Raw genomic sequence first — 25,475 nt, forward strand, 5'->3', positions numbered from 1 at the left:
GAAACAATGTACATGAGCAATATTTAATAATACACACTACTGACATGCAAGTGACGTCATAATGATCTTGGAGCTCAATTTTTCAGCCTTGACCCCTGGGAGGCTTCCCGGGGGTTATGGGAGGTTACGGGGGAGCAGGACCTTGGGGTAGGAGGGCGACGGCGCCTCTGCCTCAGAGCTCACCCTGTGCATTCGGGGCTGAGAACACGGTCGACTTCCACCTGCCAGTCCGCATGACAGGGAGCGACGTCTCCTCCGGCTGAACAGAGATTAGAAAGAAATACGCAGTTTTTCTACGGACAAGGGGAGGAATGCTTCCCTGAGAAAAGCCACCGAAGGGAACAAGGGCCGACCTGCTCCCCTTCTCTCCAGAGCAGTGTCCGCTTTCCTCACTGAGGAAGGAGACAGCTTTTCTAGGGGCAAGGGTTCTCATTTTCTCCAGAACCATGTGTCTAGAAAGTGCTTGGCAGGGCCACAGTCTACCGGAAAGGCTCTAGCCACAATGCCAGGACCCTGTCCCTGCCACCCTGCCCACATCCTGTGTGACCTGGAAGGGGTCCTCTCCCTCCAGACTGCACTCCTCCCTCCGCCAGAGGAGAACCTGGCCAGGGGATGACTCGGACCCCAAATTAGTGGCTAAGAGCCTAGGGCAGAGAGGTGGCTCCCAGCCACAGCGAGGGGTCGGAGACAGAACAGCTGGCCTCAGAGGGCCAGGCCCCCACCGCTCAGCCACCGCGCCCTCTCTGAGGAATGCCCAGAGGGGCTGCTGTGCCACAGCGAGCTCCGGCAGATGCTGTCCAGCCTGGTCCTGATGGCATCCTGCAGCTCCTCGTCACCCAGCAGGACCGCTGCAGCCAGGGCCAGCCCGAAGTATTCAGTGGCATCGTGGGCATCCTAACCGGTGGCACAGGGGCAGAGAAGAGAGAGCATTAGCAGACACGTCCCAGGGAGGCCGGGAGGAAGTGCTGGGAACGCTCCCAACACTAGCTTTGGTCTGTCTCACAGCCTTCCCTGCCGCCTTCTCCAGGCTCCGTGGAGGAGCCTCCCCGCGTAGTTCCACTGCATGTCAGGACAGTGCGACCCCAGTGGCCCCCGCTCCCCAGGCCCAGGAGTAGCTCCTTAGCTCGGCTCAGACCATCAGGAAGCAGCACTGCCCCGGGCACAGAGCTCCAGCGATGTGTAAAGGATTCAAGATGACCTGCCCTAAGCTACCCCGGGACCTTTCAGGTGCGACCTAACACAGTCCCTCACCCTTCTAGCTGCGGGCTTGAGCCTACCAATAACTGCAGAGAAAAAGCCAAGAACCAGACAGAAGCAGAAACCTACAGAGCCAAGAGAGAAACAAAGAGGTGGGGAAAACCATGATGAGCCCCAGCTTCCAGGACTACCTGAGATTAAACGTACACCTGAACTTCCCAGTTCCTTGAGCCAATAAATCTCCTCCTTCTTTGCTTCAGCTAGCCCCAGTAGAGCTCTTCCCGGGCAAGCCCCAGAGCCCTCAGTGAACGCAATCAGCCTCGCACACCTTGTCCCACTTCCTGGGAGCTGTCGGGCAAATGCAAGGTCACTGGGGCAAGTTCTTCATGATTCCCATTGTCTCTAAGACATGGCTGGGATGCAGAACCCTGGTTCCTCGGGTGAGACTCGAAAAGGGATGTCTGGTTCCCATTAATCCTCAAAGTCAATAATAAAATCAGGTCAGAAAAACCCTGGCAAAGAAGAAAAAGACAGCGGCGCTGTCCTAAGGGTCCTCTGGGGGCCAAACACAGGCACGGCTCAGAAGCCGCTGTGTGAAGACATTAAGGGCTGTGCTGGCGCAGACAGTGTCCTCTGCTAAGGGGAAGCAAGTGTCCGGGGACAAGGCCCAGGACCTGAACAGTGACTGAGAATGGCAGACCACAGACTCCTGAAGTGGCTGGACCAGCTCCAGCAGAGCAATCCAGGCTAAGAGCTGCTCAGGCCCCAGGCATGCTTACACTCTAACACCATGCATGTCATTACAGCAAATAGACTAACATGAACTTAGATTTCTTATATAGTTTGTAGAATTTTATAAAGAATAGCAACTGACTAGTTCATCTATAACATTTTCAAGACATACAGTTAAGAATTAATTTTAACTTTGGAGCTCACAGTTCTTTTGGGGTCTCATGTACTGCCTGGGTCTCATGTATTTTCCAGGCCCTAGAAGAGCTCATGGCACTAGGCCATGTGCCCACAGTACCTGCAGATGAGGTGGCCCCAGAGGTCCCAGCTGGACAAGAAGAGGAGCTAGGACCATCTCCTTAGCAGAGACAGAACCCTCTCTGAGTATCCCAGCGGCCACGTGGAGAGCTGCTGTGTTCCCAGAGGGGCCAGCACCCGCCCTCTGAGACAACGCTCCCCGTGCCAGCCCTGCACTCTCCCCTGAAAGCTGAGGGTCGGGGAGGACGTCAGTCGGACATGAGTCTCCGATGACCTCGGAGGCCTGGTTCTTACCTTCAGCTGGTCAAAAGTGAGTCGGCCCAGACGATAATAGACCTTGGCATAGTATAAGGCCTCCTTGGGGCTTTGCAGCCAGGGTGGGCAGAGGGACAGAGTCTTCAGGTAGCAGTCCTCAGCCATCTCATACATGTGCAGAGAGTGGTACACAGTAGCCAGACGGTGGAAGGCCACCAGTTCCTGCCTCCGATCCCCTAGGAATCGGAAGACTGAGAGGTCCTCCCGCCACGCTCCGCGTAGCCCACGCATTCACACGGTGCTTGCTGGGAGGTCCCCTAGGCATCGGGGACTGAGCGGGGGAGCCAGCAAACAAAGGAGAAACCCTGCCTCCTGTCTCCTTAGGACCCAGACAATCCTTAAGCAGCCCACAAAGGCAGAGCACACCTGTGAGAGCTGGTACAAGAGAAAGCACAGCCATCTGTGAGGGTGACGAACGGGAGTCCGTGTTCCCGACAAGTTCTCTGGGGCCGCTCCTAGGGAGAATTTCCTCCTTGCGATGGAGGGCACTGCAACTCGGGGTTCGGGGAAGTCAGCATTTCCACAGCCCTGGGATGGGATGTTGTGAGGAGAGTATCTTGACGGGAGTAGCTAGGAATTTCTGACAATCCCTAACTTCCCATAACAAGTGTCCTCTCCCCAGAACGTCCGCCTCTTCAGAGAGAGCTCTAGGGCTGCCAGCAGCCATCCCTCTGACCAGGTACCAGTTTTCAGTCTCAAATAAGCTACAGAGACCCTTCCTCTTTTAAACTCATGCTTTAGAATCTTGGTATCTAATGGATCTATGACTTGTTTTGCTTTTTGATGTGTTTATTGTGTCAGTAACTCCTTTAATACAAAGTAGCCTTTTAATGGGAACAAAGACTTCCAATTATGCTTCTGCAGTATTTGCAAGGTGGTGTTAGATGCAATCTAAAAAAATCACTTTTAATCTTCAAAGGGCCAAAAGCCAAAGCTAAAGGGAAAATCCAACTCTGTGATATGGAAAAATCGAGTCCCGGGGAAGCACATGAAAGGGTGGATATGGCCTCCTTTCAGCTTCCACTCGGGGAAGGATAAAGAATGCTCCAAGGGGGCTGCCCGGGCCCCCAGGCCTTCCTGAAATTAGCAGACAGTCAGGCAGTAAAGGAAAAGGCAGGAAAAGAGGAGAAGGCTCTGAAGTGCCATTGAACATAATAAAGCCCATACCAACCGTATCTCATGCCCTTGCGAATGCCCAGAGGTCCCTCTGGAAGCACCAAGGAGACTCCATCTGCCCCTACATCGAATCAAGCCTCCGCTAATCAAACCTGCTTTTCCTCAAGCACCAACATTTGAAATAAGGTTTTTTTTTTTATTCTTCCTTTTTTTTCTGTTTTAATGACTTATATTCTTTCCCAGTAGCTTTCATCGTACATGCAAGCTATTTTAGCTACTTAGTGAGTTAAGTTAAAGAGAATCTGAACTTCATTTACATTTCAATTCCACAGGGAAAATATGCACTTGACTAATAACCAACTCACCAAAAAGTAAGGCCCAGTGCTTGTATAAAGGGGCACTGCCTGTGCACAGGATAAAATACCATTTATCCTGGACTCAGAGGGTAATACCGGTAATAGCAACTATGACATAATAATTAATGTGCACGGGTAACACTTATCAAGGACTGCTTACACACCAAGCACTGTGCTGTGGGTTTTACCTGGATTTTCACTGGTCTTCACAACTGCATGGATGCGGGGGCCCTTTTTCACCCTGACTTGCTGATGACAAAAGAGGTATCTGTTAAGCAGCTGGCTTAACCGGGGCTCCCTGATACTGGGGCCAGGATCTGAACCCACGGAGTCCGACTCCAGAGCTGGTGTTCTTAGGACTTGGCTGTCCCTCCTCAAGGAGTGCCGCTCCCTGCCATTCAAACCCCAGACCCTTCGGACCACCTACCTGCAACGGTGCTGAGCCTGGCTGCTAAGGTGGCAAATTCCAAAGCCTTCTCATAGCCTTCCAGGCTGATCTGCAGCTCTGTCAACTTGTTGAAAATCCGGAGCTCCGTTCTCACGGCCTTCATCCTCCTTGCTAAGGGAATAGCCCCAGTCTGAGAACAGAGGCACAAGGAACCTTAGTCTGGCCCAGCATCCCTGGCAGGCACCACACGCTAGGAGGCGCTATTATTTCATACTGCCAGGAGTTGGGGGACGGCGGTGACTAAAACCAAGGGGCGACGGCCACCTTCTGTGCCTGCCTTTCTCAGCTCACTCGCCTGGTCCCTGCTCTTGCTGCTCTGCCCCGACCTCAGAGGAGGAAGAGTGAGGGTCATCAGGTGCTCTGAAACTGAGAACGGGAAGAAGGGAAGATGACTTTCCCCAAGGTCACGGAGGAAAGTACTCGCCTCCCAGCTGTGTGCCCCTCCCTTAGCGCCCACAGTGCTAACCTACAAAGCACATACATGGAGTGTGCGCAGGGTCTGAGAGTGGCCAGTGAACAGTCGTTTCCATTATTTTTATTTTGACAGAACTTTGGGCAGGTCACTTCACCTCTCTGAGCCTTGGATTTTTATCTATCAAATACACAGGAGCATGAGCACCTCAACAGCCAGGAGCAGAGTTCTTGTTCTTCCTGCCCTGAGCTCTGGGCCTGGTCTATACTGGGTGCTTGAGGAATGTCTATGACTGAATAAACAACTAGACAAGCAAATGATGAGGAGTATCCGAATAAGTACCATTTAAGGATCAAATAAGATAATGAGATTTCCCAAAATTCAGTCAGTGCAAACAACAATTATGATTTCTGACATACGATAATTTGTATTATCTCCTAAATTACCTCTTATTTTCTTGCCTCATTCTTTGCAATAATATCTGTGAAATCATGGGTTCAATGAACTGGTATTGTACATTTTAAAAATTTAAAATATGTCTTGAAGCATACTTTGCAAAACCATAGTGAAGTACTAGCGTTCGTCCAATCATCTCCCGCCACGCCGGCAACGGTTCCTAGGGACACTCTGCTGAACACAGAAATGTACTACAAACTGTAAAGTAACATGCACCCAAAGCCATAATTTTGTTACGGTGTAGTCTCCCAGAAAGGGTCCTTTATCCATCCAGCCTGAGAATTCATCAGCTTCGTCTCTGAGAGCCTGCCAGACTAAAAATGAGGGAGAACACGTGGAAAGGGAAATAAAGGAATACCAGCAAGAGAGCAGAAGGGGTCGCAGGTGCCAGTCCACGTGGCCTCGCCTGCGTCTGTGCCAGGCCCTGGCTGCGGACACTGCCCCGAGCGGCCCAGGACTTACTCGGTAATACTCCACGGCTCGGTGCCTGTGGCGGGTCCCATTGAAGAACACATCGCCCGCTTCCTCATAGAGCCTGAGCGCCAGGGAGGGCTCCTCTGACTTCAGGGCTTTCTGGACGGCTGCCTGGGGAGGACGGAGACTGCTGTCACGGGGGGGGGGGGGGGGGGCGGGGGAGAAGGTCGTCCTAACGTCCAGGGGACTGATCCCGACCACCTGGCTTAACCCTAAATTGTCCTCCACACTCAGAGGGCTGGTAAAAAGCCTTGAGGATTCCCTAGTCTGGCATTTCCCTATCATGGTATGAGAGATTACTCTGTTGGCCCTAGAAATGATTTTTAGCAGTACAGTGACAAACATTTTATGTTTGAATAATTAAATATGTATTTTAATGTGTTTTGGAAAAAAATAATAATATTTCAAAGCTTCTGATTTCAGATAGCATTGTTCAGTGTAAAAACCTAAGTTGATTTGAAGTTGAATCAAAAAAAATGAATAAATAACGGTACAGAAGGTACAGGGATATGACAACACCATGAACTTGATGTATAAATGGCTGAAGTTTGGAAAACACTGATGTCATCCAACACCAACACTCTCCAAATGGAGACACTGAGGCTCAGAAAGAATAAGGAACTCCAGTTCACATCAGGAGGTAGTGGCAAAGGAATTCTAGCGTCTTCCAGCCCATTACCCTTCTTCTGAGGCCTACGGCCTCTTTATCTCAAGAAATCTGCTTCATGTTGCACCTGAACAAAACATGATGAGGAAGTAGAAGAGTGAAGCATGTACCAGAGCATCTGCAGCACAGCTACAGGACCTCAAACTCCTTTAGACAGAGAATGATTCACCTCAGCGGGAAGGACTGCAGAAGATGAAGCCAGGCGGCAGTCTGCAGTCGGGAGGCCCGGGGCCAGTTCTGGCCAGTGATTACTAGGGCAAGACTCCTCAGTTTCTGTAACTGCATGTGCAATTCCACAAAGATAGAGGCAGTGAGGTGAAACCCTGAGGTCAGGAGTTCTGCCACCAACAGCTCCCCCGGCCTCTGTCTTTTAGAGAAAAAAAGGCAGAACTGAACTGTCTGGGGAATGGAGTCAAGATGGAGGAGTACAAGGACGTGAGCTCACCTGCACTCACCAAAACACCAAAATCACAACCAACTGGTGGACATCAGACGAAGAAGACTAGAACCTACCAAAAAAGATATTCTATATCCAAAGGAAAAGAAGACACAATATCTGCAAATCAATCAGTGTGATATACCACATTAACAAACTGAAGAATAAAAACCATACAATCATCTCAATAGATGCAGAAAAAGCTTCTGACAAATTCAACACCAATTTATGATTAAAAAAAAAAAAAAACTCTCCAGAAAGTGGGCATAGAAGGAACCTACCTTAACACAATAAAGACCATATATGACAAACCCACAGCCAACACCACACTCAGCTATGAAAAGCTGAAAGTATTTCCTCTAAGATTAGGAACAAGACAAGGATGTCCACTCTCACCACTTTCACTCAACATCAATTTGGAAGTCCCAGCCACGGCAATCGGAGAAGAAAAAGAAATAAAAGGAATACAAACTGGAAAAGAAAAAAGTAAAACTGTCACTGTTTGCAAATGACCTGATACCATACATAGAAAATCCTACCAAAAAAGTGCCAGAGCTCATCAATGAATTTGGTAAAGCTGCAAGATACAAAACAAATACAGAGAAATCTCTTGCATTTCTATACATTAACAATGAAAGATCGAAAGTGAAGTTAAAGAAATGATCCCATTTACCACTGCCTCAAAAAGAATAAAATACCTAGGAATTGAGAAGACCTGCACTTTTAAAATTATAAGATGCTGATGAAAGAACCTGAAGATGACAAACAGATGGAAAGATATACCATGCTCTTGGATCGGAAGAACCAATATTGTCAAAATGACTATGACACCCAAGGCAATCTACAGATTCAATGCAATCCCCATCAAATTACCAAAGACATTCTTCACAGAACTAGAACAAAATATTTTAAAGTTGTTTGGAAGCACAAAAGACCCAGAACAGCCAAAGCCATCCTGAGAAAGAAAAATGGGAGCTGGAGAAATCAGGCTCCCTGATTTCAGACTATACTAAAAAGCTAGAATAATCAAAACAGCACGGTATGGGCACAAAAACAGAAATACAGATCAGTGGAACAACATACATATGCATATTGCAAAGGAAGGGAGGGAAGGAGGAAGGAGAAGAAATTAATGGCATCCAATTTTAAATGGAAGAATTAGAACTTTCAGTGCAGAGAACATGATCCTATGTGTAGAAAATCCCAAAGATCCCACCAAAAGAAAATAAAACAAAACAGACTAGAATGAACAAACAAGCTTAGAAAGGTCATAGGAAGCAATATGTAAAACTCAATTGCATTTCTATACACTAATAAAAAAGAAATTAGCAAAATAATTTCATTCACAATAGCATGGAAAAGAATTAAATACTTAGAATTAAATATAATAAAGAGATACAAGATCTATGCACTGAAAACTATAAAAAATTGTTGAGAGAAATTAAAGATCTCAGTAAACAGAAGTAATTCTTGTTCAGAAGATTTCATATTATCAAGAAGGCAACTCTCTTCAAATTGATCAACTCAATGCAGTCTCTATAAAAATTCTAGCAGACTTTTTTTTGGGTAGAAATTGACAGCTGATTCTACAACTCATATGGAAATGAAAGGTAGCAAAACAGCCTAAACAGTTTGGTGAAAGAATAAAGTTGGAGAACTTTCACTGATTTCATATTTTACTATATATAACACATTAATTAAGCTATACGGTGGGCTTCTGGAACAAGGAAAGAAATTCAGTTCATCAGTACAGAATTAAGAGTCCAGAAATAAAACCTTACTTTTTATAATGAATTGATTTCAACAAAGGTCCCAAGACAATTCACTAGGAGAAAGACTAATCTTTTTTTTTTTAACCAAGAACAGATGCTCAGACAAATGGATATCCACAAAAAAAATTTTTTTTAAAAGAAAACACAAACTTACAATACACTAGACAAAAATGAACTAACTTGATCACAGATTCAAATGTAAGAAACAATCCGAAAAGGACCAAGATGGTGGAGGAGCAAGACATCGCGCTCACCTCATCCCACAAACACATTAGAAAAAAAAAATCTACATGTAAAGTGACTTGCACAGAACATCTGTTGAATGCTGGCAGAACTTAAACCTCCAAAAAGGGCAAGAAACTCTTGACATAAATGGGTAACAAAAAAGAAAATAAAGAGAGAGAGAAAAGGAATCAGGACAGAACTAACATTCCTGAAAGGGAGCTGTGAAGGAGAAAAAGAACCCACATCCTGGGAAGCCATCTAACTGATGGGTAGATCAGCTGACATGGAGGGACCTCAAAGTCACCGAGAAAAGCACAGCAGGTGGATTGGGAAAGGCAACGTAGAGTGAGAGCGGCACAGATCATCTGCACCCCCTCCCCGGATGGCACAGCCTGGGGCGCTTGGGCAAGGGCTGGGTGCTGAGACTCAGGCTGCGGAGGTCAGTTCTGGGGAAGAGGACTAGGGCTGGCTGTGTGGGGACAGCCTGAGGGGCTAAGGAGCACTGCGCCATGGGCTGGAGAGTGGAACACCACAGCCAAGGGAAGCTGGGAGGAGGTCTGGGCCCACAGGAGAATCAAGACGCCACTGTTGGGGAGGGCGAGAGGAGGAGAGGCGGACCGACGTAGGCATCTCCCTGCACGCACATGCAGAGGCTCTCAGAGGGCGGGGCACCTCTGGCGCAGGCTACAGGTGGCAACAGATCACTTTCTCTGGCTCCCACAAGAAGCTTCTTGTCTGGGCTAAGGGCACGGGGGGCTAAGCGTGACATAGCTCCCCTTGTATGATCTACAGGTGGCAGGGACAAACCAAAGTAGTCATCTCAGAAACCAGAGGGAAGCATGGCCTGCCACCACTAGGGGTCTGTGAGCAGGCTCCACCTGTGACCCCAGTCACCTCAGAGGTCGGCAAAAAAGAGAGCACTGCAACCGAGCACCACCCGCTGCTGCTCTCACTCCTCTGGGAACACACCTGCCCTGCTGCTGCCACAGCCAAACACTCCGTGCAGCGCCCAGATGCTGGATCACTGTCCCTCCCAAGACCCTGCAACTAGGAGAACTGGCTAGCACCTCCTTTGTGGGCTAAGTGGCACGGGGTGCTTCTGGTCCACAGGTGGTGGGAGCAGACCACCATAGTTACCTCTGGCTCCAGAGGTGGGTGTGGCCCACCACCATCAGGCATGTGTGGACAGGTACCACGTCTGACCCCAATCACCTTGGAGGCACCACAGAAGATGGCATGGTGACCGAACACCACCCGTTGTTGCTCTCCCTCCCCTGGGAACTCATACACCCTACCACTGCCACTGCCAAATGCCCTGGGCACCTCATAAATCTGCCTAAGGCTCATTACCACTTCCCAGGGCCCTGCAACAAGGAGTAGACTGTGCCACCTTCCTGCAGGTCCTTGCTGCTGTTAAGAGCCCAGCAACCAGGCACTGACTACTAGCCCTAACCATTGCTTCCTTCTCCCTGGAAAAACACTCAGCACTGTGGCATAACAGCCTGCTCATACCAAAGAAAGAGACAGCAAATATCCAAACTCCTATGCCAAAAACAAAGAGTAACCCCCACAATATACAAAGGGGTGCTCTTGCATAGAAATAGCTCTCTGAGACTACAGTTTAGCTTCCCTAAACTCAGAGAAAAAGAAAAACATAAGCAAGTTGAAGACGCTCAGGAACCGTTCCCAGTTAAAATAACAGGGAAATTCACCTGAAGCAGCAAACAATGAAACAGACCTCTGCCGTCTGATAGACACTGAGTTCAAAACAGAGATGGTGAAAATACTGAAGGAATTAAGGCTGAATATCAATGAATTAAGAGCAGAGATAAAAAGTAAGGCAGATTCCTTTAGAAAGGGACTATAAAATATAAAGAGGAACATAAAATTAGAAAATTCATTTGCAGAGATGCAGACTATGCTAAAGGCACTAAAGAGCAGAAGGAATAATTCAGAGGAACGAATTAGTGACTTGGAAGATACAATAATGGAAATTACCCAATCAGGACAGCAGACAACAAACCAAATGAAAAAACATGAAAGCAATATAAGGGATCTATGGGATAATATAAAGTGGGCCAATCTATGCATAATAGGAATTCCAGAAGGAGAGTAAAAAGAAAAGGGGATTGAAAATACATTTGAACATATTGTGTCTTAAAATTTTCCAAATCTCAAGGAAACAGATATCAAGATACAGGAAGCACAGAAGGCCCCAAACAAGTCTAACCCAAATAGGCCCACAACAAGACATATTATAATAAAAGTAGGTAAATTTAAAGAAAGGATTCTAAAGGCAGCAAGAGAAAAACAAAGCATATTATAAGAGAACCCCATAAGGCTATCAACTGATTTCTCTACACAAACACTACAGGCCAGAAGACAGTGGCAAGATATATTCAAAGTTCTGAAAGAGAAAAATCTGTAGCCTAGAATACTCTACCCAGCAAGAATATCATTTAAAATAGAAGGGGAAATAAAGGATTTCTGCAACAAAGAAAAACTAAAAGATTGCAGCAATACCAAATCCATTCTAAAAGAAATACTGAAAGGGCTTCTCTAAATAAAAAAAAGAAGTAAGAAGGGAGTTCCCATCATGGCTCAGTGGTTGACAAATCCGACTAGGAAACATGGGGTTGTGGGTTCGATCCCTGGCCTTGCTCAGTGGGTTGAGGATCCAGCGTTGCCGTGAGCTGTGGTATAGGTTGCAGACATGGCTTGGATCCCATGTTGCTGTGACTATGGTGTAGGCTGGCAGATACAGCTCTGATTAGACTCCTAGCCTGGGAACCTCCATATGCTGTGGGAGCAGCCCTAGAATTGGAAGAAAAAAAAATTAAGAAAAAATAGGATGGAGGAAATTAGAATTGGAAAGCAATCACTTAAGTAGGCCAACATACAGAACTAAAAGGGGGAAAAACCTACTGTAAAAGTGATGATAAACACAAGGAACAGCAAAAGGACAAACATGAAGATGTTAAAAAAAAAAAGGACTTCAAAATGATAGATGTGGGGAAGGAAAATAAGAAAATAGTCTCTTTTTTTAAAATAATGTGTTTGCGCCTATATGCCTATCAGGCTAAACTAGAAAATATAGGAAGGGGTTAATATACTTAAAAAACAGGGGAACCACAAATCAAAAGCAAACATTACATTCACAAAAACTAAAAAGAAAAGTACACAAGCATAAAAATAAGTGGAAATCATCCAACCAAAAAAAAAGGAACAAAGGAGAAACAGAATCAACTGGAAAAAATGGCAATAAATACATATTTATCAATAATTATCTTCAATGTCAATGGACTGAATACTCCAATCAAAAACGCAGAGTGGCAGATTGGATAAAAAAGCAAAAACCTACAATCTGCCGTCTGCAAGAGACTCCCCTTAGTGCAAAGGACACATGCAGACTGAAAGTGAGGGGATGAGAAAAGATATTTCATGCCAATGGACAAGACAAGAAAGCAGGAGCTGCAATACTCATATCAGACAAAATAGACTTTATAATGAAGGTCATAAAGAAAGACAAAGAAGGACACTACTAATGCTAAAAGGATCCATTCAAGAAGAGGATATTACAATGGTCAATATACCTGCCCTTAATAGAGGAGCACCCAGATACATACAACAAACACTAACAGACATAAGTGGAGAAACTGATGCAAATACAATCATAGTAGGAGACTTTAACACCCCACTCACGGCAATGGACAGATCCTCTAGACAGAAAATCAGTAAGGCACAGAGATCCTAAAGGACACAATAGAAAAGTTAGACTTAATGACATTTTCACGACACTACATCCAAAAAAACCCAGAATATACATTCTTCTCAAGTGCACAGGGAACATTCTCAAGCACTGATCACATACTGGGATGCAAAGCTAACCTCAACAAATTTAAGAGGATAGAAATTATTTCCATCATCTTCTCTGACCACAACGGCATGAAACTAGAAATCAACCACAGGAGAAGAAATGAGAAACAACTGCCCACATGGCGACTCAACAACATGCTGCTAAAACACCAATGGGTCAATGAGGAAATCAAGAAGGAAATTAAAAAATACCTGGAGACAAATGATAATGAAGATAGAACCATTCAAAATCTATGGGATGCCACAAAAGCAGTGCTTAGAGGGGAATTCATAGTGATATAGGCCTTACTCAAAAAAAGAAGAAAAATCTCAAATCGACGACTTAACCCACCACCTAAACGAATTAGAAAAAGAAGAACAAACAAAACCTAAAGTCAAAAGAAGGAAGGAAATCATAAAGATAGAGAAGAAATCAATAAAATAGAGATTAAAAAATAGAAAAAAATCAATAAAACCAAGAGCTAGTTTTTTGGAAAGGTAAACAAAATTGACAAAATCTCTGGCTAGATTCACCAAGAAAAGGACAGAAAAAACCCAAATAAACAAAATAAGAAATGAAAAAGGAGAAATCACAATGGGTACTGCAGAAATACAAAAAAGGATAAGAGAATACTATGAACAATTGTATGCCGGCAAATTTGACAACCTAGAAGAAATGAACAACTTTCTAGAGATTTACAGCCCACCAAAACTGAACCAAGAAGAAAGAGATCAACTGAACAGACTGATCACTAGAGATGAAATTGAGTATGTAATAAAAACACTCCCTACAAATAAAAGCCCAGGACCAGATGGCTTCACAGGCAAATTCTACCAAACATACAAAGAGCAACTTATACCCACCCTCCTTAAACTTTCCCAAAAGGTTGAAGAGGAAGGCACACTCCCAAAGACATTCTATAATGCCACCATCACCCTAGTACCAAAACCAAAGATACTACCAAAAAAGAAAATTACATGTTAATATCTTTGATGAACATAGATGCAAAAATTCTCAACAAAATTTTAGCCAACCGAATCCAACAACATATAAAAAAGATCATACACCACAACCAACTGGGATTCATCCCAGGTTCACAAGGTTGGTTCAACATTTACAAATAAATCAACATCGTACACCACATTAATAAAAGAAAAGTCAAAAACCACATGATCATCTCAACAGATACAGAGAAAGCATTTGACAAAGTCCAGCAATCATTCATGATCAAAACTCTTACCGAAGTGGGTATAGAAGGAACATACCTCAACATAATAAAAGCCATTTATGACAAACTCACAGCCAATGTAATACTAAGTGCAGAGAAGATGAAAGCCTTCCCACTAAAATCTGGACAAGACAAGAATGCCCACTCTCACCACTGTTATTCAACATAGTATTGGAAATCCTAGCCACAGCAATCAGAAAAACAAAAGAAATACAAGGTATCCAAATTGGAAGAGGTAAAATTGTCACTGTATGCAGATGACATGGTACTCTACACAGAAAACCCTAAGGACTCAACCCAAAACCTACTTGAACTGATCAATGAATTCAGCAAAGCAGCAGGATACAAGATTAACATTCAGAAATCGGTGCATTTCTATATACTAACAATGAAATATTAGAAAAGGAATACAAAAATACCTTCTTGCACCCCCAAAAATTAAATACCTGGGTATAAACCTGACTGAGGAGGTGAAAGACCTATATGCTGAGAACTATAAAACATTAATCATGGAAATTAAAGAGGATTCAAGAAATGGAAAGATATTCCATGTTCCTGTGCTGGAAAAATTAATATCATAAAAATGGCCATTGCCCAAAGCTATCTACAGATTCAATGCAATCCCTATCAAATTACCCATGACATTTTTCATAGAACTAGAACAATCCAAAAATTTATATGAAACCATAAAAGACCCAGAATTACCAAACCAATCCTGAGGTACAAAAATGAAGCAGGAGGCATAACTCTCCCAGACTTGAGGCAATATTACAAAGCCACAGTAATCAAAGAGTTCCCGTTGTGGCTCAGTGGTTAACAAACCTGACTAGCATCCATGAGGACGTGGGTTCGATCCCTGGCCTTGCTCAGTGGGTTAAGGATCAGCATTGCCATGAGCTGTGGTATAGGCTGGCAGCTACAGCTCCGATTAGACCCCTAACCTGGGAACCTCCATATGGTGCAGGTGTGGCCCTAAAAAGACAAAAAGACAAAAAAATAAAATAAAAAAACAAATTCACAGTAGTCAAGACAGTGTGGTACTGGTAGCAAAACAGACATACAGACCAAGGGAACAGAACCAAGAACCCAAAAATAACCCCAGAGACCTGCAGTCAATTAATCTTAGACAAAGGAGGCGAGAATATAAAAGGGGAAAAAGACAGTCTTTTCAGCAAGTGGTGCTGGGAAAACTGGAGAGCAAAATGTAAATCAATGAAACTAGAACACACCCTCACGCGATGCACAAAAATAAACTCAACATGGCTTAAAGACTTAAACGTAAGACTAGACACCATCAAACTCCTAGAAGAGAACACAGGCAAAACATTCTCTGACATCAACCTTACAAATGTTTTCTCAGGTCAGTCTCCCAAGGCAAAAATAAACCAAGAGGACCTAATGAAACTGACAACCTTTTGCACAGCAAAGGAAACCATTAAAAAAACAAAAAGACAACTTACAAAATTGGAGAAAATAATTTCAAATGATGCAACTGGCCAGGGCTTAATCTCTAAAATATACAAACAACTTATACAACTCAACAGCAAAAAAGCCAACAACCCAATTGAAAGATGGGCAAAGGACCTGAAGAGACATTTCTCCAAGGAAGATACACAGGATGGCCAACAAGCACATGAAACAATGCTCAACAACCCTGATTATTAGAGCAATGCAAATCAAAACTACCATGAGATATCTCCTCACACCAGTCAGAATGGCCATCATTAGTAAGTCCACAAATAACAAATGCTGGAGGGGGTGTGGAGAAAAGGGAACCCTCCTGCACTGTTGGTGGGAATGTAAGCTGGGACAACCACTACGGAAAACAGTTTGGAGGTATCTTAGAAAACTAAATATAGAACTACCATATAACCCAGCAATCCCACTCTTGAGCATATATCTGGACAAAACTTGCCTTGAAAAAGACGCATGAACCCATGTGTTCACTGCAGTGCTATTTGTAATAGCCAAGACACAGAAACAGCCTAAATGTCCATCGACAGATGAATGGATTAAGAAGATATATATATACACAATGGAATACTATTCATCCATAAAAAAGAATGAAATAATGCCATCTGCAGCAACATGGATGGAAGTAGAGACTCTCACACTGAGTGAAGTGAGTCAGAAAGAAAAAGACAAATACCACATGATATCACTTACAATTGGAATCTAATATATGGCACAAATGAACCTTTCCATAGAAGAGAAACTCATGGACGTGGAGAACAGACTTGTGGTTGCCAAGGGGGAGGGGAATGGAGCAGGTTGGACTGGGAATCTGGGGTTAGTAGATGCAAACTATTGCCTTTGAAATGGATAAGCAATGAGATCCTGCTGTGTAGCACTGGGAACTATATCTAGTCACTTATGGTGGAGCATGATAATGTGAGAAAACAGAATGTTTATGTGTGACATCTTGCTATATAGCAGAAAACTGACAGAACACTGTAAATCAGCTATGATGGAAAAAATAAAAATCATTTTTAAAAAACTCTTAAAAGTTCTCAAAGAAAACATGAGAAACCTTCATGACTCCTTAGATATAACATCAAGAGCATGATTCATACAAGAAAAATTAGTAAATCAGACTTCATCAAAATTAAAATTTTTTGTTCTTCAAAAGCCACTGTTAAAAGGATGAAAAGAAAACCAGAGACTTGGAGCTAATGTTTCAAATCACATATCTGATAAAGAATGAAATCTTGCCATCTGCAAGAACACGGATGGACCTAGAGGGTATCATGCTAAGTGAAATAAGTCAGATAGAGGAAGACGCACTATATGATCACACATATGTGAAATCCAAAAAATAAAACAAATGGACAAACATAACAGAGATACAGAAACAGAGAACAAACAGGTGGTAGCCAGAAGGGAGAGGGTTAGGGGAGGAAAGTAACAGGTGAAGGAGATGAAGAGGTACAAACTTCCAACCACAACAGCATAAGCAGTTCCATGGATAATAGCTGGTAACAAACCCAACTATTATCCATGAGGATGCAGGTTTGATCCCTGGACTTGCTCAGTGGGATAAGGATGCGGTGTTGCCATGAGCTGCAGTGTTAAGTTGCAGAAGTGGCTGGGATGGACCCTGAGTTGCTGTGGTGCAGGCCAGCAGATGCAGCTCTAATTCGACCCCTAGCCTGAGAGCCTCCATATGCTTTAGGTGAGGCCCCAAAAAGAAAAAAATGATTTTTAAAAAGAGTATGATATTTACAGTGTGGGGAGTCTCGTCAATAACTGTGTAATGCCTTCGTATGGTAACGTATCATAACTACATTTTCACTGTGAAATGTATAGACATCGCTGTGCCGTGCAACAGGAAGCAACATAGCATTGTAGGCCAGTTATCCTTCAAAAACAAACAAACAAAAAGTCACAGAAAATGAGATCATATTTGCGGATCCCAGAGGTGGAGAATGCGGGGAGGGGGACTGGATGACAGCAGCCAAAGGCACAAACTCCCCGTCATGAGATGAGTAAGGACCGGGACATAATGTACAACGTGATAAACACAAGTAGCACTGCAGTGTGTGACACATAAAGTCGTCAGAGTAAATCCTGAGAGTCCTCATTACATGGAACAACATTCTTTCTATTTATTTAATTTTGTACCCATATGAGATGATGGAGAGTCACTGAATTTACTGTGATGATCGTTTTATGATGTATTTCAGTCAAATAATTATGCTATACACCTGAAGCTTTTTTTTTTCCCCCTCGGTCTTTTTGCCTTTCCTAGGGCTGCTCCAGCAGCATATGGAGGTTCCCAGGCTAGGGATCCAATCAGAGCCACAGCAGCGCGGGATCCAAGCCGAGACTGCGACCTACACCACAGCTCACGGCAACGCCGAACCCTCGACCCACTGAGCAAGGCCAGGGATCGAACCCGCAACCTCATGGTTCCTAGTCGGATTCGTTAACCACTGCGCCACGATGGAAACTCCAATATGCACCTGAAACTTTTAAAAAACTGAAAAAAGACTGGACTTCGGTTAATATTAACGTATCACTGTTGGCTCACTAGTTGTGACAAACGTGCCACAGTAATACAAGGTCTTAATGCTGGGGACCTGGGTGACGGGGAGAGTGGAACTCTCAGTCATGTTTTGCAACTTTTTCATAAATCTAAATTATTCCAAAATAAAAGGTTTATTTAGTTAATTAATTTTTAAAGACTGAATTGTCTGCTCTTTGATAGTTTTTCCAGCCTTAAAACCCCAGGGCAGTGTGCAGTTTTCACCAGTTACTAGCTGTATCACTTTAGGCAAGTTACTCAGCCTCCCAGAGCCTCTTCTGTAAAAGGGGAATTTCATTAGAAAAACCTGCTGCATCTGTAATGAGAATTAAACTATTTCAGGCATGTGATGTGCTTAAAGTTTCCTGTGCATAGTAAGCCTTCAATCAATGTTATACAACCATTATTAAGTCTCAGTCAAAGTGAATTTGTGTGAGTGTAAATCACAAAATAAGGGGGAATAAAAGAGGAGAAAATGAGAAATGGGAAGGAAAAAAGAACACAGGCATATTTTTGATGGAGTAAATCTATCATGTCAGTACTGTGTGGATGATGACAAAATACCACTTATTAAGTATACCTAGGTCCCAACCACCTCATCTTTATGTATGTTTACTATGCAAGGGTTATACCTAATCTTGACTGCAGAGAAGTTCACCCATGAGGAAGGTGAGGCCCAGAGAGCTCAGGTGGTAAGCCCAAGGTCAGAGTTCACCATCAGTGGCGCAGTGATTTGAATCCAGGCCTGTCAGTCTTCAAAGCCCAGGTCCTTAATCACTCCACTGTGCTATATACCTCAGATATTAAAGGTATGCAAGCAAAAAAATCATAAAATAATAATATGAATACCCCGCACACATCAACCTTCCCTCGAATTGCAGCAAGACCCTGAAGTCATCGTCTGTGTCAAGCTTTGGAAAGGTGAATTGAGCCCGTCTCCTACCATGCTCCTAGACAGCTCACACATGCACAGAGGACTCAGGGACTGGCCTTTGCTGCTTGTATTCAGCCTACCAGACCATGCTAGTTTTCACCCTGTGTCCAGGGAGAAGCCCAGAGTTGAGTGTCCCTCCATGGCCTCGGAGAGGACATCGCCTCTCCCTAGTTGCACAGCTGCCTCCCCCCTGGCTTAGGTCAGCCAATGAGCTCTGTGGGAGGCCTACCTGCAGATACAGCTCCACCAGCTCGTCCTCCTGCATGAGATAGTGGAGTCGGCCAGCCCCAAGCCAGGCCTCGGCAGCCTTGTCTCTCTCCCCCAGGTCAATGAAGATCCGCAGGCTCTCCTTGATGCAGGTGAGGGACTTCCTGAGGGACCTAGGGGTGGACAGGGACTCATAGAACGTGTGAGGCTCAAGGAACCCGACATCGTACAGCACACCTGGAAACCGAAGCTCTCTGTGCTCACCATGACCATGGGAAAAAGAAGGTCAATGTTCCTCTCCACCGGGGAAGCGAGGCCCCACAGAGACCCAGACCTCACACAGAACTATCAAGACCCTAAGTGTACGGATTCTCCAATAACCACTGCCTCCACCACAGTTATACCTGATCCGTGACTCCAATAAAACACAAGTGCCTCATGGTCTAAAATTGGGAAGCAGTCTCTAGCTTTGCCAGTTCTTTCCAATCACCACTCATCAGGCCATGGGTTTACATCTGCCAGTGGCTGTGCTGTCACCTACCAGATAAGCCACTAGTTTGGCCTGGAATGGCCAGCACCTCAACTCCTCCATGGATCACCTACAGGTGCTCTGTGTGGCTCAGCTCCCAAATCAAAGAAGTAAAGAGCACGAGAGAAACAGCATCAGTTCAGTCTCGATCCCAAGTCTCATGCATTTCTAGCCAGCAACGCCTGGGCTCTGCTACTTCGCTGTCTCCTGTCCTCTTCAACCCTCAGTCTTTTTTTTCCACTTTTCCTTCCTCCAAAGTTCAATCCCTGCGGCTGAGTCCTTGCTTCTTCCTTCCTACCTGGACATCAGCCAGGAGCCTGTGGGGAGGTGACCTCGACACACCTGCCTCCCTAGACTTCCTCCTACCAAGCCTTGTTGGGGCTTTCCAGGTCCCTGCCCTGCCTACATGACTGTCTGACCTCTGGCCAGAGCCCAGCCTCCACTAATGTGTCCCATCCTGTTACCACAGTAAGAACTGCCACTCACTGGGGGCTGACCCTGCGCCAGGCATTAGTATACAAATTTTCAGTACATATTCTCTCATTTAACCCTCAGAGACCCCAAGCCGTGAGAGTTCTCAGCCCATTTTGTAAGTAAAGAAACCCAGAGGATGTTTAGCATTGTCCGCGTCTGCACTGCTCATTTCTTTTTTTTTTGTCTTTTGTCTTTTTGTTGTTGTTGTTGTTGTTGTTATTGTTGCTATTTCTTGGGCCGCTCCCGCGGCATATGGAGGTTCCCAGGCTAGGGGTTGAATCAGAGCTGTAGCCACCAGCCTACACCAGAGCCACAGCAACTCGGGATCCCAGCCACGTCTGCAACCTACACCACAGCTCACGGCAGCGCCGGTTCGTTAACCCACTGAGCAAGGGCAGGGACCGAACCCGCAACCTCATGGTTCCTAGTCGGATTCGTTAACCACTGCGCCACGGCGGGAACTCCTGCACTGCTCATTTCTAAAGCTTCAGGTCCAGCTCAATCTCTGCAGTGTGGCATCACGCCTGACGTTGAGTTCTCAGTTTCTACAACTCTTTTCTCCCACATGTGGTCATCCTGGGATTGCACATTGGTTGGTAATCCGTGCATGTCCTCTGAACACCTTCTGCTGCTGTGAGAACCAGCATTTTCGCTGTGGATGCTGACGGTGCTGTCCAGAGGCCCACTGCAACGCCCTACCTGCTACAACCTCCACGGCCCCTGCTAGGTGACAGGCTGGAGTCCTCTCCCTCCTCTAGTACCTCCACCCAGAGAAACATCAAACTTGGTCTCTAAAGCCTACAGGTGATCTTTCAAACACGTCCTCACCTTTCCACTGCTATCGTTACTCCCTTCGTCCCAAATGGTATTCTCTTACCCTCTCCGCTGTGCAAAATCTGTCTTCTTCCTCAAGGGTGTCTTTAAACGCTCTCACCTTCAAGAAGTTTCCCCTGACAGATTCTCCCAACCCTGAGCTGAAAGCGTTCTTTCCTCCCCTCCAAGCCTGGCTCTGGAGGTGCCATCTTGCCTATGGACACCTGCCTTTGCGAGCTATGTGAGCTTTATGAGAGTGGAAGTGCTATGAGTGGAGTTGAGTTGAAACAATGTGTCCGTTACATCCAAAATGACTTAGTAAGTTCCTCCTAGAAATCAGTGCCAGGAACAATCTGCTCCCACAGATACATTTGTTTACGTTGTTTTATCAGACAGTGGGAACCTCACATGGTTTTCCCCTTTTTACTTCATCTACCAGGAAGCTTTAGGCTACATTACAGTAATCACCTCCAGGTGCATGGAAACACCTGTTTATCTATGTCTGCTGGCTGCTCTGTTTTCTTGTTTTTTCACAAAGGCTGTGTAGGAGTAGGTGATTTATCCATGCTAAATAAACCTAGCTTTATATCATGTTCTCCCTGATGAAAAGAGTGTCTGCAAAGTGACCACCACTTTACGTCTGCAGAGGTTTCCTCTGACCTAAGGCACCTCCTATCTTCCTCACAGTATCGCTCGTATTAGTGGGAAAGCAGGAAAACTGGATGTTATACTCACTCCCAGTTACACAAATAAGAATCTTGGATCTGAGAATTCTCTAGTGCTAAGATTAAAAATCCTAATCTGGATCAATTTCCAGATCACTGAATGGAGGACCTCCAAAACTCAATCCGCCAAAAAGGCGATGAGAACACAGGCAAAAATGATCACCGCCAACTTTTTCAGAACTCCGGACATTAACAAAATGTTTGCATCTATTCAAAGAGTATTTATTCAAGAACAGCTAAATCATGCTAAAAACAGCGGGTTCTCTGGTTCCCATTGTGGCTCAGAGGGTTAAGAACCCAATGTTGTCTCTTTGGGAAGGCAGGTTTGTTCCCCGGCCTCGCTCAGTGGGTTAAGAGTCCAGTGTTGCCATGGCTGCACCATAGGCCACAGATGCAGCTCTGATTCCACCCCTAGGCTGGGAACTTCCATATGCCGCAGGTGTGGCCATAAAGAGAAAAAGAGAGAGACTGAGGTTTGTTGCTTTTTAACTTGCTGTAGAGGCAGTTTCTCTCCCCAGGTCTGTTGGAGGCTTGAAAACTAAAACCCTCTCAATCACGGTAGCTGGGAAAACCAGCAGCCTCACAGCCACTGGAAGGAGCAAAATGAGTCTGGAATTTCCCACTATTCTATACCCAGGGGACTGTCACTATTTTACCTGCTTGGAAGTTGCCTGAAAGCCTCCACACTACAGAACTTATTTTACTTAAACTAACTCAGAGCTCACTCAGTGTAAAACATTCTTTTCTCCGAGGTGTTTGTCCATAAAGATCAGCAGCAATTGTTTAACACTGCTGCTGCCTGTGGAGGTTAAAAACATTTGGAGCAAACAAGCTAGAAAAAAATTTTTTTAAATAAAAGGGAAAGTTGGGAAAAAAAACATCCACGGGAGGCTTTGCAAAGCTCTAACACAGGCCCAGGAAATCTAGAAGACCACACATGTGAAAAACTGTGTGCATGCCCAGGAAACACCTGCAATTATTTTAAACTTCGATGTTAATTATAATCTCCAGGGTAACCACTAGAAAAAACAAATAGCTGAAAGAAACATGGTAAAAAAGAATGACAGGATATCCCTTTTGGCACAGCAGGTTAAGGATATGGTACCACTGCTGTGGTGCAGGTTCCATCCCTGGCCTGGGATCTTCCACGTGCCACACGGCAGAAAAAAGAAAAAATAAATAACAACAAAGTCAAAGTGGTACAAGAGGAAATATCTATTTACCACAAAAGAAGAAAGAAAAGGAGGACTTTTCAAAACATATAAGATACAACAAACAGCAAACTGCAGAAAACAAACAGCAACATGGCAGACACAAATCCTACCTTACCTGTAATTACATTAAGTGTAAATGGACTGATCACTCCACTCAAAAGACAAAGAATGGCTGAACGGATTTTATTTTTCTTCTTTTTAGGTCTACGCCTGTGGCATATGAAAGTTCCCAGGCTAGGGGTCGAATCAGAGCTGCAGCTGCCAGCCATAGCCACAACCACAGTGACGCCAGATTCCAACTGTGTCTGCGACCTACACTACAGCTCATGGCAACACCAGATCCTTAACCCACTAAGCGAGGCCAGGGATCAAACCCACAACTCATGGATACCAGTCGGGTTCATTACCACTGAATCACAATGGGAACTCCAAATATTTTGTATGGATGGAATATTTCTTGATGGCTATTTCAAAATCTATAAGTAGCTACTTCTAAGTGTTAAGGAAGGGGAAGCTGCAAGGGGAGCTTTTACTTTTCAACTATAACTTTCAATATCGGTTTAATTTTTTTTTTACCATAAGCAAATACTATAATAGAATTTTTAATAATTTGGGGGGTAAACCCTTATCTTTGATTCGGGTGGAAATCCCCGATATTCCATCTGTTATTTGGTTCCTTGTCAGTGCAAACTCCGAAGAAAGACCACTCTGCTCTGCAGCTGATTATCTGTAGCCCGTCACACACAGACTGCTGGGAGGGCCTCCGAGGTTCCACTGACAGCAGCCTCTGCAGCTGATTATCTGTAGCCCCGTTACACAGACTGCTGGGAGGGCCTCCAAGGTTCCACTGACAGCAGCCTCAGGACTGTGACTGCCACTGACAACCACAAAGCCTGCCTCCAATTTGCAAGCATCTTTGCTCCTAACTTGAATGCTGAACAAAGAAATTGGGGGCTCCCTTAGGCAAACCCCCTCATTCTCCATCTCAATCCCCTCTCCAGCAGCCAAGTCAGCCTACAGCTTCAGCTCAGGGCTGTGAGCTAGTGGACTGAATAAGTAATTAACTACTTGGCTGCCCACACAAATGTGTATGTCTCTCTGCTGTGCGCTAGACATGACGTCCACCACAGGAAGCTTACAGTCACTGCGTCAAGACCTTCTGAAGCTCCGGCAGTCTCTCAAAACCCCAAAAGCCTAGGTCTCTGATCTAAAAGGCCCTCAAGAAGCCCCACAACTTTAAGAATATGCCCCCACATTTCAAGACTCTTTGGAGGCAGCAGGAATTCCTGCACGAATAGAGCTCTCGCCAGTGTCAGCACAGTGTAATGTAACTGGCTGGTCCTAGACACAATGTTTTGGAACTGGAAGGCACCTCGTTTAATTTAACCTTAAAATGGGGCAACCAAGAGGAGAAATGACTTGTTCTAAGAACACACTGCTAGCTCGTGGCAGGCTCAGGTTTCCTGACCCCTAATCCAGTTTTGGGCACCCCTGTCCCAACTGTGGCCTGTGACTTCCCCACTCACTTCTGGGAGGAACTGAAGTCCTGCCCCTTCCCTCATTACCGAGGAAGCCCATGCTTCCTCACGCTGCCTTCGATAAGGGATCTGCACTCTACACAGAGGATTTCAGTGGTGTTTGACAACTGGAGGTGGGAGCAAGGCCCTCAGCAGAGGATGGCAGTGGGGTAGGTGATTAATCACTGAGCAGTGGTGAATATGAGACGGGAATTGCACACAGAAAGGAGTGGCAATAAACCTGACACACACCTGCCACCCACACTCCAGTCCCTTTAAAAGTCAACTTTCCCAAAGCCCAGTCCCACTCTGCCTCTTCATGAATATGTGACTACTTCATCTCTAAGATTAATCCAAGCCTCCTTTTGGCTCTGCCCCAGAACCATACAAACTCCTAGGGTGTTCTGAATAGAAGCTGGGTTAGGCTGGGACCAGGCATCCTGTCCCTCACAGGCTGCAAGGATCCAAATTCCCTTCCTGGAACCAAAGGAAATGGGAGATCGGGAGGACATGCGATTCTTGCGAGAGAGAGGAGAGATGGCGGCTGGAGGAGGGAGAGTGGGAGAAAGAGAATTCACTATCTGATTATTAGCGGTCTGACTGACCAGGTGCCAAGGTCACCTACACAGGCAAAAAGTGTCATTGCAATCGTTTCTCCTCAATTACCTCTCTCTGCTCAACACTAGCAAGTACTCCCGCTCTGTATTAGAAGTCAGTCATAATTATGAATACTACAACAGTAATCTACCACAAGGTGAAATTAAATATCTTGCAAACCATACAGAAGTTAATGGGATCAATTAAAGGCTTGCTAGAGAGCAGAACTGCAGGCCATGCCATCAGCGAATGAAAACCAGGCAGATCTGACCAGAGAAGAGAGAGAAAAGTAAAAATTAGCAAGAGATGGCAGGACAGTTCACTTGAGAATAACTTAAATATCAGAGGGTGAAAAGAACCCATGGGGTAAAACAGTTAAGTTTTGGTATTATTTTTGCAAAAATGAGTCATTCTAAGAGAGAGGTGAAATGTCAATCACAAAACAGAGGATGTTTAATTGTGCTATTATGTAGTTTTTGTCAACACAATTAAGCTA

At 44.9% G+C, this 25,475-nt stretch overlaps 1 protein-coding gene across 1 annotated transcript in view; it reads right to left on the reverse strand.

Moving 5' to 3' along the window:
- Positions 1-25,475, reverse strand: part of SH3TC2 (SH3 domain and tetratricopeptide repeats 2) — a 64,268-nt gene continuing 38,793 nt past the window's right edge. Inside the window, exons 13-17 of the mRNA XM_021084981.1 lie at positions 19,133-19,283; positions 5,750-5,872; positions 4,399-4,549; positions 2,479-2,675; positions 1-894 (exon numbers count right to left, since the gene is read on the reverse strand). Of these exons, the coding sequence (XP_020940640.1) occupies positions 703-894; positions 2,479-2,675; positions 4,399-4,549; positions 5,750-5,872; positions 19,133-19,283 (814 nt within the window). The 3' untranslated portion in view covers positions 1-702. The remainder of the gene's footprint in view (positions 895-2,478; positions 2,676-4,398; positions 4,550-5,749; positions 5,873-19,132; positions 19,284-25,475) is intronic.

The sequence above is a fragment of the Sus scrofa genome, chromosome 2 (genome assembly GCF_000003025.6).
Source record: "Sus scrofa isolate TJ Tabasco breed Duroc chromosome 2, Sscrofa11.1, whole genome shotgun sequence".
In the NCBI taxonomy this organism is placed as follows: Eukaryota; Metazoa; Chordata; class Mammalia; order Artiodactyla; family Suidae; genus Sus; species Sus scrofa.